The sequence below is a fragment of the Sinohyriopsis cumingii genome, chromosome 4 (assembly GCF_028554795.1).
Source record: "Sinohyriopsis cumingii isolate HCF-2022 chromosome 4, ASM2855479v2, whole genome shotgun sequence".
Taxonomy (NCBI): Eukaryota; Metazoa; Mollusca; class Bivalvia; order Unionida; family Unionidae; genus Sinohyriopsis; species Sinohyriopsis cumingii.
Genome location: NC_142964.1, coordinates 109,393,843 through 109,409,901, shown reverse-complemented (window position 1 = coordinate 109,409,901; position 16,059 = coordinate 109,393,843). Strand labels below are relative to the sequence as shown.

At 37.2% G+C, this 16,059-nt stretch overlaps 1 protein-coding gene across 3 annotated transcripts in view; it reads left to right on the top strand.

Annotated features, from left to right (window-relative positions):
• The first annotated feature begins 296 nt into the window (after positions 1–296).
• The window catches only part of LOC149801862 (dual oxidase 2-like), a 66,756-nt gene continuing 50,993 nt past the window's right edge, over positions 297–16,059 (top strand). Inside the window, exons 1-8 of one of the 3 annotated variants that reach the window (XM_089956232.1) lie at positions 297–452; positions 4,537–4,629; positions 6,875–7,036; positions 8,830–9,017; positions 9,618–9,834; positions 10,343–10,521; positions 11,449–11,539; positions 13,313–13,409. In XM_089956232.1, coding sequence (XP_089812358.1) covers positions 404–452; positions 4,537–4,629; positions 6,875–7,036; positions 8,830–9,017; positions 9,618–9,834; positions 10,343–10,521; positions 11,449–11,539; positions 13,313–13,409 — 1,076 coding nt within the window. In that variant the 5' untranslated portion in view covers positions 297–403. Of the gene's footprint in view, positions 453–555; positions 858–4,536; positions 4,630–6,858; positions 7,037–8,829; positions 9,018–9,617; positions 9,835–10,342; positions 10,522–11,448; positions 11,540–13,312; positions 13,410–16,059 lie in introns of those variants that run through there. The other 2 variants (XM_089956233.1, XM_089956231.1) reach the window with 2 other exon arrangements.

Genomic DNA, 16,059 nt, shown 5'->3' with positions numbered 1-16,059 from the left:
GTTCATGTCGTAAACATTTCACAATGATTGTACATAATTTGCACAAAGGAACTAATGACATGTTGTCCAGTGAAATATGCCGGGTTGTATTCGATACGAAAGAGAGCAACATTTTCCCTACTTACAATTTGCAGTGAAGTAAGAAACATTCTAAATCTCAACTGTATGTGACCCAAAAATCTCGTTAATTTGTATGTCCCCACTTTTTCTGAATGTACGGGTTTTTACGCCTCAATGACCTTAGAGACTTGTTAAGATGGTCGACCTAGTTTAACATGTTTGTATGTGGGATACATTAACTTGCATACACCTACTTGCTAACACACCTGTAAGTACAGAAGGATCTCTTGAATCAACATTGCATTGCTGCGGTTCAATAACACGGCTGAAAAGTTAGGACTACATGCAGACGATCGTTGTTATAACATGGCTGGTCTTGATCTTGGGCAAAGGTAAGTGTTTGAAGTGATAGTCAACCGTACTTATCGTTAAGGTAAAATACACGTATCGCTCCTCAGGATTTTTAAGTGTATATTATTTAGAGTGTTTTACCAACCTTAAAGATTATGTCATCTTTAACCGTTGCACATGGCTATGTTTACAGTGCAGAAATATGTACTAGGTGTATATGAATCGCTAAATATGCACATACAATGCACTGCAAGGTTTATATGTAAAGCAAGGACTATGAAGCCCCAGTGGAACAAACGATAGTTGGATCGGTGTTTTATGACACAATTTTGAAGGTGTTATTGTGCAGAGCAAACTGAGAATGTACCCTGCCCGAATGATACCGCATATTACTGATCCTTGCTCATCCCCGATTGTCAGGAAATCCAACAGCCGGATAATGTCTGGTAGGCCTATTCATGTGTTCGTTATGTTGGCACCCCATGGCTCCGTCCCAGCACATGCTGGTAAAGAGCTAGAGGTGTCACCCTGTGTTTCATTTGCTAAAGGTAATGGGTTTTATTTGTGTATCCCTGTCCTCACAGAAGGTGTATTTGTATATATTTTAAATTAGGTGATCTTGTGTAGTATTCCAGTTTTTTTTGTTTAACATTCAAATATTACTATTTTTAAAAACAGGTTTGATCTTTGTTTTGTTTGATAATAACCTAGAGTTGTCCCTGCATGCTGGTTCTAAGTTTACTCCCTTCCTACCCGGAACGTAGGTTGGTTCCTATCCTCGGGTCAGTACTGGCAGCTCACCATGTAGGCAAGTTTTTCTTGATTCTAAACCTCACATGGGACCGTACTCGTTGTTTTTTTTAGACATACGTCTATCGATCAGGTTTTCGCTCCCTTCCCCTTTGAGGTTATCGTGATTTATAGTTCCTCGCCAAGTCAGTTTGTCCTTGTTTTGTGTTATTATGCATGTAATGTTGTATCGTGTGTTTTCTTGTTAGGACTGGCTCTGTCTAGGTCATATTTAGGGGTTGTCTATTGTTGTTCCTATCTAATCATGTTAGTTTCTGTTTTCAATTTCCCTATTATTGTTTTTTTTATTAGTTGTCCATTGTTTATCCTATTTAATCTTGTTAGTTTCTGTTAATGTTTTCCGAGGTTTATGGGCAATGCTTGACTGTAGAACATAGGGAGCCTGTAGTCCTTGTGTAAGTCACTACGGAGTGCTAAATTTGTGTTGTCTCTACTAACACGCACTAAATTTAACAACTTTATATAGGTCACACTCATGAATAAAACGATCTTCACTGTCGTTGATATACTACTATATAGCAAGGAATATGCAAAGCACCGGGTCCCACGAGTTATTATATTTTTTTGTATAGGCAGGGATCCATCGGTAAGCGTTGTATAAGGGCCCAAATATCTTAGCTACACCAGTGTTGATAGATCACTTGGTGTGCAGTTCAACAATGCAAGAGAAGGTAAGACTTCATTACACTCAGGTTGTGAAGTTCATAACATATGAGGCATATAAGGAAAATAACATGAGGGAATCCAAACACACGAGGTAGTATTCATGTGCTCAAAAGTCGATTGACTGAAGAACGTAAAGAGACTCAATTCCCTATTGCGTATAGTGCTTGCATATTACGCTGCAGGGACTGCATATTTTAAGACAATTATAAATATTCTATTTGAGTTCGAAAGAATAAAAAGAAAAGAATAAACACCGAAAATATGCACCCACAAACACATCAGGCACACAGAGATACAAATTGAAAAATTATTTTTTGGGCCCATCGGCATATTGCAAAATTCGTGTCAGATAAGGGATATTTTGCTTGACAGTTTGTACATTATGGTGTTACATTGTCCTAATTTAAACGGCAAATGAATGTTATTTGAAATATTTGTTTCAACAGTTCTGTTTGAAAAGCATACGATGAGTCCATGAAAATATCGTCACTGATGAACGACGTTGATGCATTATTTGCATTGTATGCCTTCATCAGTCTTGTTCATTTCAAATGTCAACTGTATAGAGTCCCAAATATTTTCCTAAATAATTACGTTACAAGCTTCTCGCAGTGTCCATTAGCTTTTAGGTGTCTCAAGTAACAGCCAAACAATCTATACGTGACATTTTACACAAAATCTGCAAATAGTAATTGTGTATTGTAGATGTCATTAAACGCAACCTGTGGTTGACATTTTGTTTTCTATTTAATGGGATTTTTCTTTTGAACAATATAATTGATAATAGCACAAATATATTTTCAAACACAAGAATGAATGTTATGGTCCAGAAATATATTTGATCTAGTTTAAAAGTGGCCAATACTGCTAAGTTATGGCACACTCATACTTTGTTTTCTATGATGTCTGAGCGGATAGATGGCCGCTATGCGACGGTCGCGGGAATCGAGGGCGGTGGGGGTGATGGAGGTTCGTGGCTATTTTCTATCTATTAAGGAGATACTCTCATTATATTTGGTGACGTCTAATTATTAACAATAATTTGGTTTCTCAGTTAAAACGATGACATATTGTAAAGGAGTGCTTACTGGTACTATGGTACATAAGATACACCGGGTTTAAGCGCCTCACCTCTAATTCCATCAGAACAATTAAGTTATGTACAACTCAGTGGTTAGCCTTACATCAGTTGAATCATTCGCCCCAAGAAACAAAGCTAAGTAATTATTAACTACTGTCTCTAGTAGACAAAAATATATTGCTCACCTCTATTCTCCACAAGGTCCATCGTCCGGTCAGTGGTAAAACTTCCTCAGGATTGATTATTTTAAATCACGTTTCAAATTTATTTATACTACATTAACTGACACGTATAATCCCCGCCAAACATACATTCATACATACATACATACATACATACATACATACATACATACATACATACATACATACATACATACATATACGATTGGTCTAAAGCGCTCACCGTTCCTGATCACTGCCATCTCACCTCTGTCTGCGTGGGTTCGGGTCTCGGGCTCGGCTAACGTGGGTAAGTGAGAAAGTTTGCCAGTAGCTTCTCGTGGGTCGTTGTTTCTTCCTGGGGGTTTCCAGGGGTATTCCTGCACCAGTTATACTGACCGCCATGTATAACCTATCTTGTGCTGAAAAATGGCGTTAAACCCTACAACAACTACATACATGCATACATACATACGTACGTACGTACGTACGCACGCACACACGCGCACACACACACATACATACATACATACATACATACATACATGCATGCATGCATGCATGCATACATACATACATACATACATACATACATACATATAAGAAATAACTCATAAGTTTCATATTTTTGGAAGTGAAACGCAATTATTTTTTGACCTGTGATGTTTTTAAAATACAAAAGTGTATTTCTTATACCTTGATTCCATTTGAACTATACTGGGTTTCATTTGTTAAAGTGGACCCATCTGCCCTTTGCAGCATGTTAACAGTAAATCAGTTTTCCGTGTTTGTACTGTGAACCTATAATAAGATACTTAGTTTCTTTGCTTTGTGTGTGAATCGGAGAGAGAGAGAGAGAGAGAGAGAGAGTAGTTTACTACTATTTGCACAAAGAAATGACCTTCTGAATAGTTAGTATGCATAACCACTGAATATATTTTGATCCTTTAGAGTTCGTATCTCCCAGTTACGTGGTCGCGGGGAGGTTGACCTGTATGCATGATTAGGGCTGGGTTAGGGTTAAAGATCGCATTTCCATGTAACGTGGTCACGGGGAGGCTGAACTATATCAATGATTAGGGGTGGGTTAGGGTTGAAGGTCGCATTTCCCTGTAACGTGGTCACGGGGAGGTTGACCTATATGAATGATTACGGTTGGGTTAGGGTTTGAGATCGCATTGCCCTGTAACTTGGGCACGAGGGAACTGGCACGTTTGAAATAATAATTCATTTACTGATCGTCTACCTGGTCACGTGAAGGCTGACTATATGAATGGTTAGAGAAGGGTTAGGATTAGAGATTTATTTCCCTGCTATATTGTCGCCTGGAGACCGACGTATATGAATGGATTTAAATAATAAATAACTGCATAAGCTGTAAAGATTGTATGATGTACTCTATCATAGATGTAGCATGCCAAATCACCGAGAATGATGCAGAGGTATCTCCCTTTGATGGCTGGTACAACAATCTGGAGAACCCGGACTGGGGAACGGCAGGTAAGACCAATTTATGTACTAACCAATCAAACAAACAAACAAACAACCAGCCAGCCAACAAATATAAAACAGACAATAAATGAACCATGAAGGGAATAAATCAGAAAGAATGAAAGGAAAAAGAATCCTTTCCTACCACACAATTTGAAAAGAATGGTTCATCTGTAACCAAAATGTTGGTCTTGCCGTAAAGCAATCCAACAATTGATATTATTACGACTCTATGGTCTTAAACTAAGTGACAGAAAAGAGCGAAAACCAACATGTTTTGTAAAATTCAACAAATATTTTATTTCTCTAGAATACAAAGTGAAAATTTAAAAAGAACTTACAATACTGTGAATTAAATCGCAGATAGTCCTAAAACGCTTCGCACAAATCCAAATGTATAAAGTTCCATCAGAATTCCATTGGTATTCCGAAAAAGCTCCAATGTTAAATATGTTGATGTGCATGTAGTCTCAAACATGATAATGTGCCAATGACCTGAATTGTGATGATGAGCTAACAGTCTTTTGATGTATCACAATAATATACCGGTAATCCAAAAATATTCTTGTTTGAATTCACGATAATTCCAAATTAATGTTTCTGTCTAAGACTATTATTGATAAGCACTTTGTATTTCCAATAAAAATAATTTGAATAAATAATTCCATTCAAATGAAAATCTAAACAGAACAATAAGACTGATTCTACCTCAAGATGTTAAGGCAAAAATGGTAATTTCGCAAGTGAGCATCATTATATAAAAAGCTAAGACACAAACGTAGAACCAAGATGAGGTTCAAAAGTTCATTTCTGAACATTCTAACTTGTCAACAAAATAAGACCTATTACTAAAATTGTAATAAAGAATACAGTAAACATCAGGCACATCAGGGTTTCAGTGGGGGAATACCAATGTCCTAGACTCCGATTATGATATAAACATATTGTTACAAACCAGGGGCATTTGCTTTGACCGAGCGGTGTCAAACCCTGGCGCGATTCCGCTAGAAGTCACAAGTCTCCCCTAATCCAAAGATTTCTTTACAACTTCTGTTGTAAATTACAAAACCCAACGTGTCCATTCTATAAACAATTTTACTCTAATAAATTCATGACCACAGATCTCACAACTTTCGAATTGCCTATCAAGCGCACATCTGCATGGCTTCTCTTCATCAACTTTCCGTAACGTCAGCATTTCACGCGCTAAAACTATACAACTTCCCCAAGCACAGGGAACTATTTTTTAATACGCCATCTTAGGCCAGTTAATTCATGTTCTTGAGCTACATTTCGCCTGTAAAATTGCATGACATGTGCCACCATGGTGACATAAACGGTATATGCCGAGTCCCTTCCTGTTTATTCCGTTGTGTAATTTACCAGTCTCCAACTATCAATACCGCACCCGCAGTCACACAACCAATGTACACCACTAAATTTTAATAGGGACTATCGAACGACAGGGACACTCATGCAGCTCTGACCTGCATTCACCAAAAGTAAACCATATAATCATGGAAACTCACTAACACTTCACTCCGTGACGTTTGCTCCTAGTAATTGGCTAACTGTTTCGGGCTAAGGAATATTTCCACTGGACCGAGTTCCAATAATCAAACAAGTAATCACAAAAATATAAGACTTCCGTAAAACAGGGCCCTATAACCAAATGCGCATACTCCATATTTTTTACAGTATTTACCACCATTGATAATGATCCTAATATTTAATCTACACTCACAGAAAAATATTAGCTATGTATTATCTTGTTTACAAAATTAATGTCCCTATTCAGGCACACGGTGAACTTCATTTTGGACTAAGGCCAATTATAAAATACAGTTATACATAGCATATAATCATGGAGAATAAATCCAACAAATTATACAAATTAAATACACATAACAATATAAATGTTTATAAATTTCAAAGGAAAAATGAGGAAAGGAATATGACCCTGTTATTATAGAGGCTTAGCCCACTAACTGATGATTCAGCAAACGTTTTGTTTCTCCTTTTCGTAAAGACGTGATCATATAGACACATACTATTCCTTCCCAAATAAAAGACAACTAGAAACTATGCACAACAAACGTAAAAGAAGCACAAAATACAAAACAAAACAACAACAAGAGCACCTTACTACTATTCTTGTAGGCAATGCAACATGAAGAATTACTGGTATAATATAACTTGCCCCTTGAATGGATGTATCTATCTTTTGTGTTGGTTTAGTGTTGATGCTTTCCAGACACCCCTTTACGGCGGATCAGCAAGTCGGCGTATGGAGACGGAGTGTACACACCCTCGGGTAAGGCGAGACCAAACCCCCTAGAGATTAGCCGGGCAGTACACAGGGGTCGGGCAGGACTTTCCTCATACCGGGGCAGAACGGCTATGCTGGTTTATTTCGGTGAGATGATTGTTTTTTAAAGTTGGTCTCCCTTGCACCCCTCACACCCCTACCCCAAAAAGAGGAACATAAATTGGAATAACGGTATGTCATGGTTCTGTATCATTCTCAAACGAACACACCCGCATATGTACACATACATACACTGCGCACCATGCACACCTATACATACATGCATGTGGATAAATATGCTTGCATACGTTGAGCTACACTTATGTGGATGAATATGCTCATGCATACACTTACATACACATATATATGCAGCGCGCACGTGCATGCAAGTGTATATACATATACATACCCGTACACATATATGTATATACATATCCACATATGCATAAACATACATATTTATACGTGCATACGTATATAGCTGGTATTTATTTAGACCTTATAATTATTACAGCTAATTTAGAAACAAAAACAACGTGTTAATATTGAACAATTTCTGGAGGAAAAGAGTTTACCAAATTTTATTACACTAGTATCAGTACAATACACATAATGTACAAATTTACATCTTTCTCTTGAGGAAAGACGGCATACAAACAAATAGTGAAATTCATCACCCATGTCATCCCATCGCACACAATGCATTTTCTGTCGTGTCTTGGTATGTTTTCTCTGGACACTGATTCCACTGGAAGTTTGTGGTGGCTAGTTCTAAACTCAAGCAAAGGCAGATACATATTTATTTAAAAGATATCAACTACTTCGTAATGTTTAAGTCTTGTTTGAATAATTGGTAATTCATATGAGACGCTTTTGACCAGGAATACGAGTATGCATTGATCATCAATCAGGAGTTTTGGTGACCTTGATTCAGTTGAATTACAAACATGAATCGGTTTCTCTGAACAATAACCATGATTACCTAAAACACATTGACAACAACCGAAATGTGAACCAGTCGATTACCAACACACCTTGATAACCATTGAAAGGTGAAACAGTTAATTATTATCACATCTTGGCAACAATCAAAAGGTGAACCAATTAATTATCAACACATCTTAGCAACAATTAATGAGAGTATCAGCTGATTGCTAATACACTTTGATAAGATCAAAGGAAGAGCAAACTGATTACCAACACACCGCGACAAGATCAAAAGAAGAGCAAAATGATTACCAACACACCTTGACAAGATCAACAATTAATTAGCAACAATTAATGAGAGTATCAGCTGATGGCTAATACACCTTGATTAGATCAAAGGAAGAGCAAACTGATTATCAACACAACTTGACAAGATCAAAGGAAGCGCAAACTGATTACCTACAAACCTTGACACCAAATGAATGGTGAAACAATTTTCTCGTCACAGCGCCAAAACACAGTGCATTTTGACAACATTGGGAAAGCTGGTCTCATTTTCATTACCTTGAAGTCACCGCATGTGATTCATTGTGTATTTTATGCAGGAAAAATATGTTTCCCAAAACGATCAGCAAGCTAAACTGAACGATCTGGGTGGATTTAGGTGGTAAGACAATCATTTATATAAATACAACGAACACGCTCGTTGTGTTTAAACTGCATGTTTGGGAGGATATTCAACTGTTACAGTGTCAAGTGAATACATAAGGGAATGATTGGACAAATGCACGTGATAGTTTCTTCCACCGCAAAGACATATTCCATCCTCAAAGCTGTCCAAAATACTTAGCTGAGTTGCTAGAAATAAATAATTCGTTGGTAAAACTAACTTCGTCCCTCAAATTGTCTATTGAAATTGCATTGTTTTATTTCGATATTAAAATGTAGTGTCAGTTTTTCTCCACTTAATTCAGGTCAGCAGCTAGTAGAAGAGATTATGGACTCTCAAAGACCAGGATGTCCTGTCGAGTACTTTAACATCCCGGTCCCTGCATCTGACCCTGTGTTCCGGCAGGAAGGGAAGAAAAACTTAGAGATGCCTTTCCGGAGGACTCGTTACGATCTGAACACGGGACACTCTCCTAATAATCCAAGAAAACAGGTGATCCACTGACACAGCACGGGGCCTTCTTTAAAATTTCTATGGAAAATGTTTACCTCAATGTTACCACCAATTTGATGGCCATCATTTACCGTCTATGCTCGCTTATAAGACGAGTCCAACTGCAAACCGCACAGACCCAGATCTGCAGCGCATTATGCGCCGGCAGATGTGGATTTTTGCAGTGGTTTTTTTTTTTTAGTAGTAATCAGCAGAACAAACAACAGAAACCCTGATCAGCATTGTATTACGGCAGATTAGGATCTTCGTTGTTTGCAGTCTGACTCGACTTATAACAGGACATAACGGTAATCCAAGATTATCGACGTCCAGTTTTTACAGTATATATCAGCTTCACCTGATCGTCGTCCTGACCCTTGTCGTATCTCCTTCCTATTACTACGGAAATAACAACGACGATGACGATAATAACGAAGATGATAACGACATTACGACAACATTGAAAACGATGACTAATATTACTACAGCGGAAACAAACAAATGAAAGTAATAAATCAATGCTGGATCAATCAAACCACAATCAACCAATGAATGATTTAATGAATGAATGAACCAATCAGTCAATTCATCCCATTTCAGCTGTCAGAAATTACTCCGTTTCTGGATGGCCAGCTAATATATGGACCTAACAAGGCATGGACGGACGCCATCCGAGAGTTCCGAGGTGGGCGTCTCAGAGGAACCAATCCTAATGAAGTTATGATGGATTTTCCAGCAGATAACTCGATCCGGCTGCCCTTTGAGAATCCACCCCCACCCCGAGACCATGTACTCAAGCCAGTCAGCAGGTTTTATAGTAAGAAAGAGTTTCTGAGTTTAACTATATTCCATAAATACAGGTATAATACTGATTTCACTTCAATGAAAACAAAACATAAAGAAGGTTTCATTTGCATCCAAACAGTTTGTAGTTCAAGAGCAGTTATTACGCAAATAACATGAAATATTCAAAAGAACGTCTCGTGCGATGATCAACATGTAGTAAAATAATTGTATATATTCGAATTAAACACAATGGAGCGGTAATATATTGTGTATTCTATATATTTCTATTTGTACAAGTATAAAGAAAATGCAAATTATAAATAAACAAGATATAACGTACTCACGTCATCCTGCGTTATTTTGCTGGTAATAACAAACTATATGACCTGAATTGACGGCAGACGCTCTGAAACTTTCTGCTCGCTGTCATCAGTGTAGTTCATGTATGCATGTTTTGTAGAGATACCCCCCTCATGTATGCATATTTTGTAGAGATACCCCCCTCCTCAAACCCCCAAATAACAAAGTTGCTATTTCAGCTTTGGGGAATCCCCGAGGCCACGAAAATCCAATGCTGCTTACGTTAGGGATAGTCTGGTTTCGGTGGCATAACCATCAGGCCCGGTCCATCTTACGCGAACACCCCAGTTGGGATCCGGTTGCAGACGATGAGAAAATATTCCTGATCGCCAGACAGCGGGTTATCGCACAGTATCAGGTAAGGGAATTCTCACGAAAATTTCATCAGTTTCCACAGTTTATAGTACCGTAATATATGTGTCCAGTAATTTCTATATGCAATTAAAATAGACATTGCAATATACTAAAGAGTAGTAAAAGTTTAAATAGACATGTATTTTCTTCTAAAATTTTATAATACGTTAAATTCAAATTGAATTGTGCATGATAAAGCACGAACGTAAAAATATGTTTCTTTCTTATATTTGTAATATATACTTGTTAACAATCTTACAGTTATTTATACAAGGGATGTAAATGTGACTGTCTTGGAAGTCGAATTTCAGCTTGTATATAACATGTAACTTATTTTTGGTCTCAATAATTACCTTTTTTATTTGGAAGAGTAGATCACTTTTTTCATCTCTCTCTCTCTCTCTCTCTCTCTCTCTCTCTCTCTCTCTCTCTTCTAGTCAAGTATTATTATACTGACATCACTTTTCATAGGAATTCGTAAGTTATCTTTTTATAGAGCAAATCACTTACGCTTCAAATCTTCCTCGAAATCTTAAACCGGGCTTTAAAATTTACCAAACGTATCTGGGTGCTCTAATGAATACAGGGAATGGCGATAATACTACGTTACGTGTTAACCTATATCTTGTTTTATACATGTTTACGTTCTTTTGGAAGGGTTTATCTTCTTAAAGTCGTTTTACAATTATTTAAGTTTTCCGTCTCTATAATTTAGCTTCTAATCGGCATCATATAGCTAGTTTTGTGCTGACGTGCCTGTAAAACCAGCACTACATACATACATACATACATACATACATACATACATACATACATACATACATGTGCAAAATTGAAGTATTTTCATATTTAAATGTTTAGCAAAAATACTCGGAGTCATGTTGCAAAGGCCTTTTGGGTTTATACTTAATGACTTTTACAATTATTGTAGAAGATCGCTTTCTACGACTGGCTTCCAACGTGGTTATCGGTGAACGTTAACCAGCAGACAGAGAACTTCTGGCAGCGTTATCCATATATAGGTACCGAGCTTACTATTTTTAAGAATCGGAACTATTTCACACCTTTCTGCCAGTGATTAAAAATTTGGGGTAAAAAAATTACTAGGTGCATCCATTTAGAAAAAGGATATAGAAGCCGAATATATTTAGACTTGTCAAGATCATATCGAGCACAAGCAATCATGTAGAAAACAGTGATTTAATTATCACTGATATCAGGAAGTGAATACAGTTTTACAAAATCTGTTAACTAAATACATATTACACATGGTCTCTCCCTCCTGAATAATAATAAAGACTTATGTTTTTTAATGATTTATATGCATTTATCAAGCTTATCGATATCTGCTTTACCATGTAATTCTATGTGTATTGTAATGTTTATTTTAAGTATTTCCCATAGCACACTGGCCATGAGCAATATATTTTAGTTGTTATATATTGACTGTTTTTTTTTTCTGCCATCTTTTATTACCGTTTGCCGCAGTGTTAAAATGAGGACAGATTGTAACGGCAACACGACACCAATAGCACGTAAAAACGAGAGAACGACGGAATGATAACACAACACAATAACCCTGACGCAAAAAGACGATAAAAGGACATCGTGAAAACAGAATGATAAACGCTCCATAGCGGCAAAATAATTTATCATACGGTTTTTCATCTGAGTTTAAGTGATCGTTATATCGCATGATATATTCTGTGTTGTCTTACTGCCGTCTCGTTTGGTTTCTCATGTTGTCAAGTTCTCTTTCTCTCGCGTATTCTTTCTCCATTGTTTCGTGTTCTCGTGTCATCTGTATGTATTTTAGACATTTTAACACGTGGACAAGATGGTGATACGAAAAGGAAAAGAAAACCGCCATAGTACTTGCCCAGAGAAATACAAATTACGGCGGCCCACTTTGCTTGGGTTGAGCACGATTTAAACCAGCATGGTTCGGGTCGCGAGTCCGGTACACTAATCACTGAACTACAGCGGCTCATATAAATAAACTAAGCAGGGAATATACATATATATGAAGAACATCTCCATTCCACCCCACGATTTTGCTACATTTTGTTTCAACCCAGCTTAAAGAAAAGTTTTTATGATTATATAAAGGGGCCATCCATTTAGTACGTAAGTACGCAAAAATCTGTCAAAGCTTTACCCTCTCCCCCTCCCCGTACACATGCGTATTTTTTTTTTTGACCTCCCCACCTGCGTACGTATGCTTGACGCCCCCCCCCTCCCGAATTCTATAGAAAGGCCTATATTTAATCTACACAGAAACGACCAAGGATTAATAATATTAACGTGTTTAATAAAACATTGTCCACCGACGTTGAATGTCTGGCTCCATCAAAGAAATAAGCTGCGTAACTTTAAAAAGTGTGTTTAGTGTCCGCTAAAATTCAAACGCCGACTAAACCCAGCCGAACAGGTTACGTATTAGACAAATTATTATTATACATTTGGGTTACCCCCATTCCCCCTTCCATGCGTACATACTAAATGGACGGCCCCTAGCCGTTCAACATTTTGGATAAATTGAGTGTAAGTGAAAAACGTTAAACGTTATATATTGCTAAATTTGAAGAAGTTTTTTGATTGTGAAGAATACGTCTCATCCTCAGTCAGACTGAACCCTTTCTCCTCTCGAAATTCGTATTTTCACTTCCTTTATGAATCAATATAAACCACTGAATCTGAATTCATTTTTTAAAAACTTTTTGGGGTGGCATAATGTTGTCAAATATGCGGCACATAGTGAGTAGATGAACTTCATAATTTGATTTACTTTGAAGGATACGATTCTACATTGATGCCCTCGATAAGTCACGAATTCCAGGCCGCCGCTATGAGGTTTGGACACACCTTAATTCCAGCTGGAATATGGCGACGGTAAGATCCTTGGTGGAACTTGGATATTTCTATATGCATTTTACTGCCTCGTACAATGCCAAAATGATCACGGTACACTGAATTAGGGCAATAATGCCAAAATGACCACGGGTACACGGAATTACAGTAGTGCACGTATTTATTAAAACCACCACCCTTGCACGTTTTTGTTGCTATATCTAAAGAAATGTGTCCTTTAGCGATACCAAGTTGTTCTGTAAGACTCAAGTCTTTCTTAAAATATACTAGTATGCTGTAGAGTGAGTCTTATATTTAAAGTAGATAATGCTTAATTCTTGTATTATCGAATCTCACTTTTCACTTTTTGCGTCAGTATGTATTGGTGCATGAAATATAACTCTAGGAGAGTCCCGTTCCTCGCGTACTTTGCAGGTTTTTTTTTTATTTTACATCGTCTCTTTCCTTCAAATAGGGTAGGGTTTATGACAAAAACCTATCATAAAGAGCAAGTTTCATGGCTATAGCCCCATACCTCTCCAACAGGGCAGGTTTTGTAACAGCGTGAATTTGGATAAATTATCATCACTGTAATTCATGTAATGGATGTCACAAATTGTGATGGGAAAAACCGGTGTTCAGATTTGCTATCAGTATGATAATCTTCATTATATTCTAAGATACACCAATTTTCAAAATGTGTGGCTTATCCGATAATCAGATCATAAATTGAATTATCACACAGCCAGGTCATGTTGACTATGTATTTAGGTACTCTGAGACAAACGGAGTAGACCGCTTCGGTGACCACATTGGTTAGAGCGTCTGCCTCGGATGCAGGAGTCCGCGTCATACCAAATACTTGTAGAAATGGTACTAGCAGCTGCCTCACTACGCGCTCAGCATTTAGAGGTTAGTGTTATGACTGGGGGTGGGGTGGGTGACGCTGGTGTCAGGATAATGTGACTGGTTCGAACATGATGCTACATGTCTGCGACATGATGCTCCAGTGGTAGACATCACTATAAACTGTCACACTGCAGACATCATTTTTATATGACTAAAATTATTAAAGCAACGTTAAAATCTGGAGTCACACACACACACACACACACGAACTCATTTTCTTTTCCGATGATGTCGCACGGACTTAAGGGTGATGCTGGCTGGGATTAACACGTTTGTATACGAGTCTATATCCATTAGACTGCTTCTGTGCTATGTATTTACTAAAAGTTGCGCACTAGATTTAATGAGATGGGTATTAACTAAATAAACGAATTTGTTTTCATTCGAATTCTTCATTTTTATGAGTGCTGCATCAATTCTATTTCACGAAGGAGCTAAACAAAATCCATACAAGATCAACATTTCTCTCTAAAAATCATGTAAATATGTGCGACTGACTAAAAAAGAATACACATAATTCATTTAGACAAGAAAACATATTTATAATAATGATATTCTTCTTGTATTGTCTTATTAGTTAGTTTGAGTAGATTTACGAACCAATATTTTAAATCGCATTTCTCAAACCCGGTCACAGCACATTATTTATTTATTTATTTGATCATAGAAGTTGTAAATTATAAGAAATTTGAGACAAAAAGTGCTTGTTCTTGACATCATGTTTCTTACATACAACTCCCGTGGGTTGGAGGTTTTTACCCGGATCTTCCAGGGTTCTTCCTCTACCACTTTTACTGGCCGCCATGTGTTTATCCTATCGTGTGCTGAAAAGTGCGTTAAATTCACGTGAACAACAATAATAACAACAACAAAAAGTTACATATAACAATGTATACATTTATTTACGATTGAAAATGCAGCGAACACACACAAAATACATGTCAAAAATACTGCGCCTCTGCGAGAAAATGGCGAACCTACTTGTCAGAATAAATTATAAATTAAAGCATGCTTTCTTCTAAACAGTGGGCCGATAATACGCATAGTTAACAGACTCATTATGTAAAATGAACTCCTCAGACTGATTACATTATATAGCTTCATCCGCATTTTTCACTGTAAAAATTTCGGTTCAAATACATTGGAACGTGGAGTTGCAGAGAAGCTACTTTAGACGCAAATGATGATCTACACAAACCTACGTATATGCCAATGTGAACTGGTGCAGTTAGAGAATGTTGATCTCGTTACACACATTCCGTCATGTTGTTTTAAAGAAAGCATGATTGGAACCACTCACATCGTTTTTTTTTACTATACGGATCCTTGACTTACAAGAGAATGTTCATGAACGCAGACCCGATCACGATTTACGAATCGGGATTTACATACATGCATGCGTATATATATATATATATATATATATATATATATATATATATATATATATATATATATATATATATATATATATATATATATATATATATATATATACATACATTCAATCCACACACACACACACACATCAGTCCACTACACTACTAAGATCATGGAAAGTTCCAGCTGCAAAGAGCTCTTCGAGATTACTACCAAGCTAATGTCAAGGAACAAATCTGCACCACTTCCAACTACCTTCTCACCAGTCAACCTTCCGGACATGTTTGCAAATTTCTTCCGTGACAAAGTACAAACCATTAGAGATAAGCTTGACACCACAATTTCAACTGACTCGTCGTCATGATACAGTTGGGATAGAGAATTTGAGCGGCAACCATTAGCA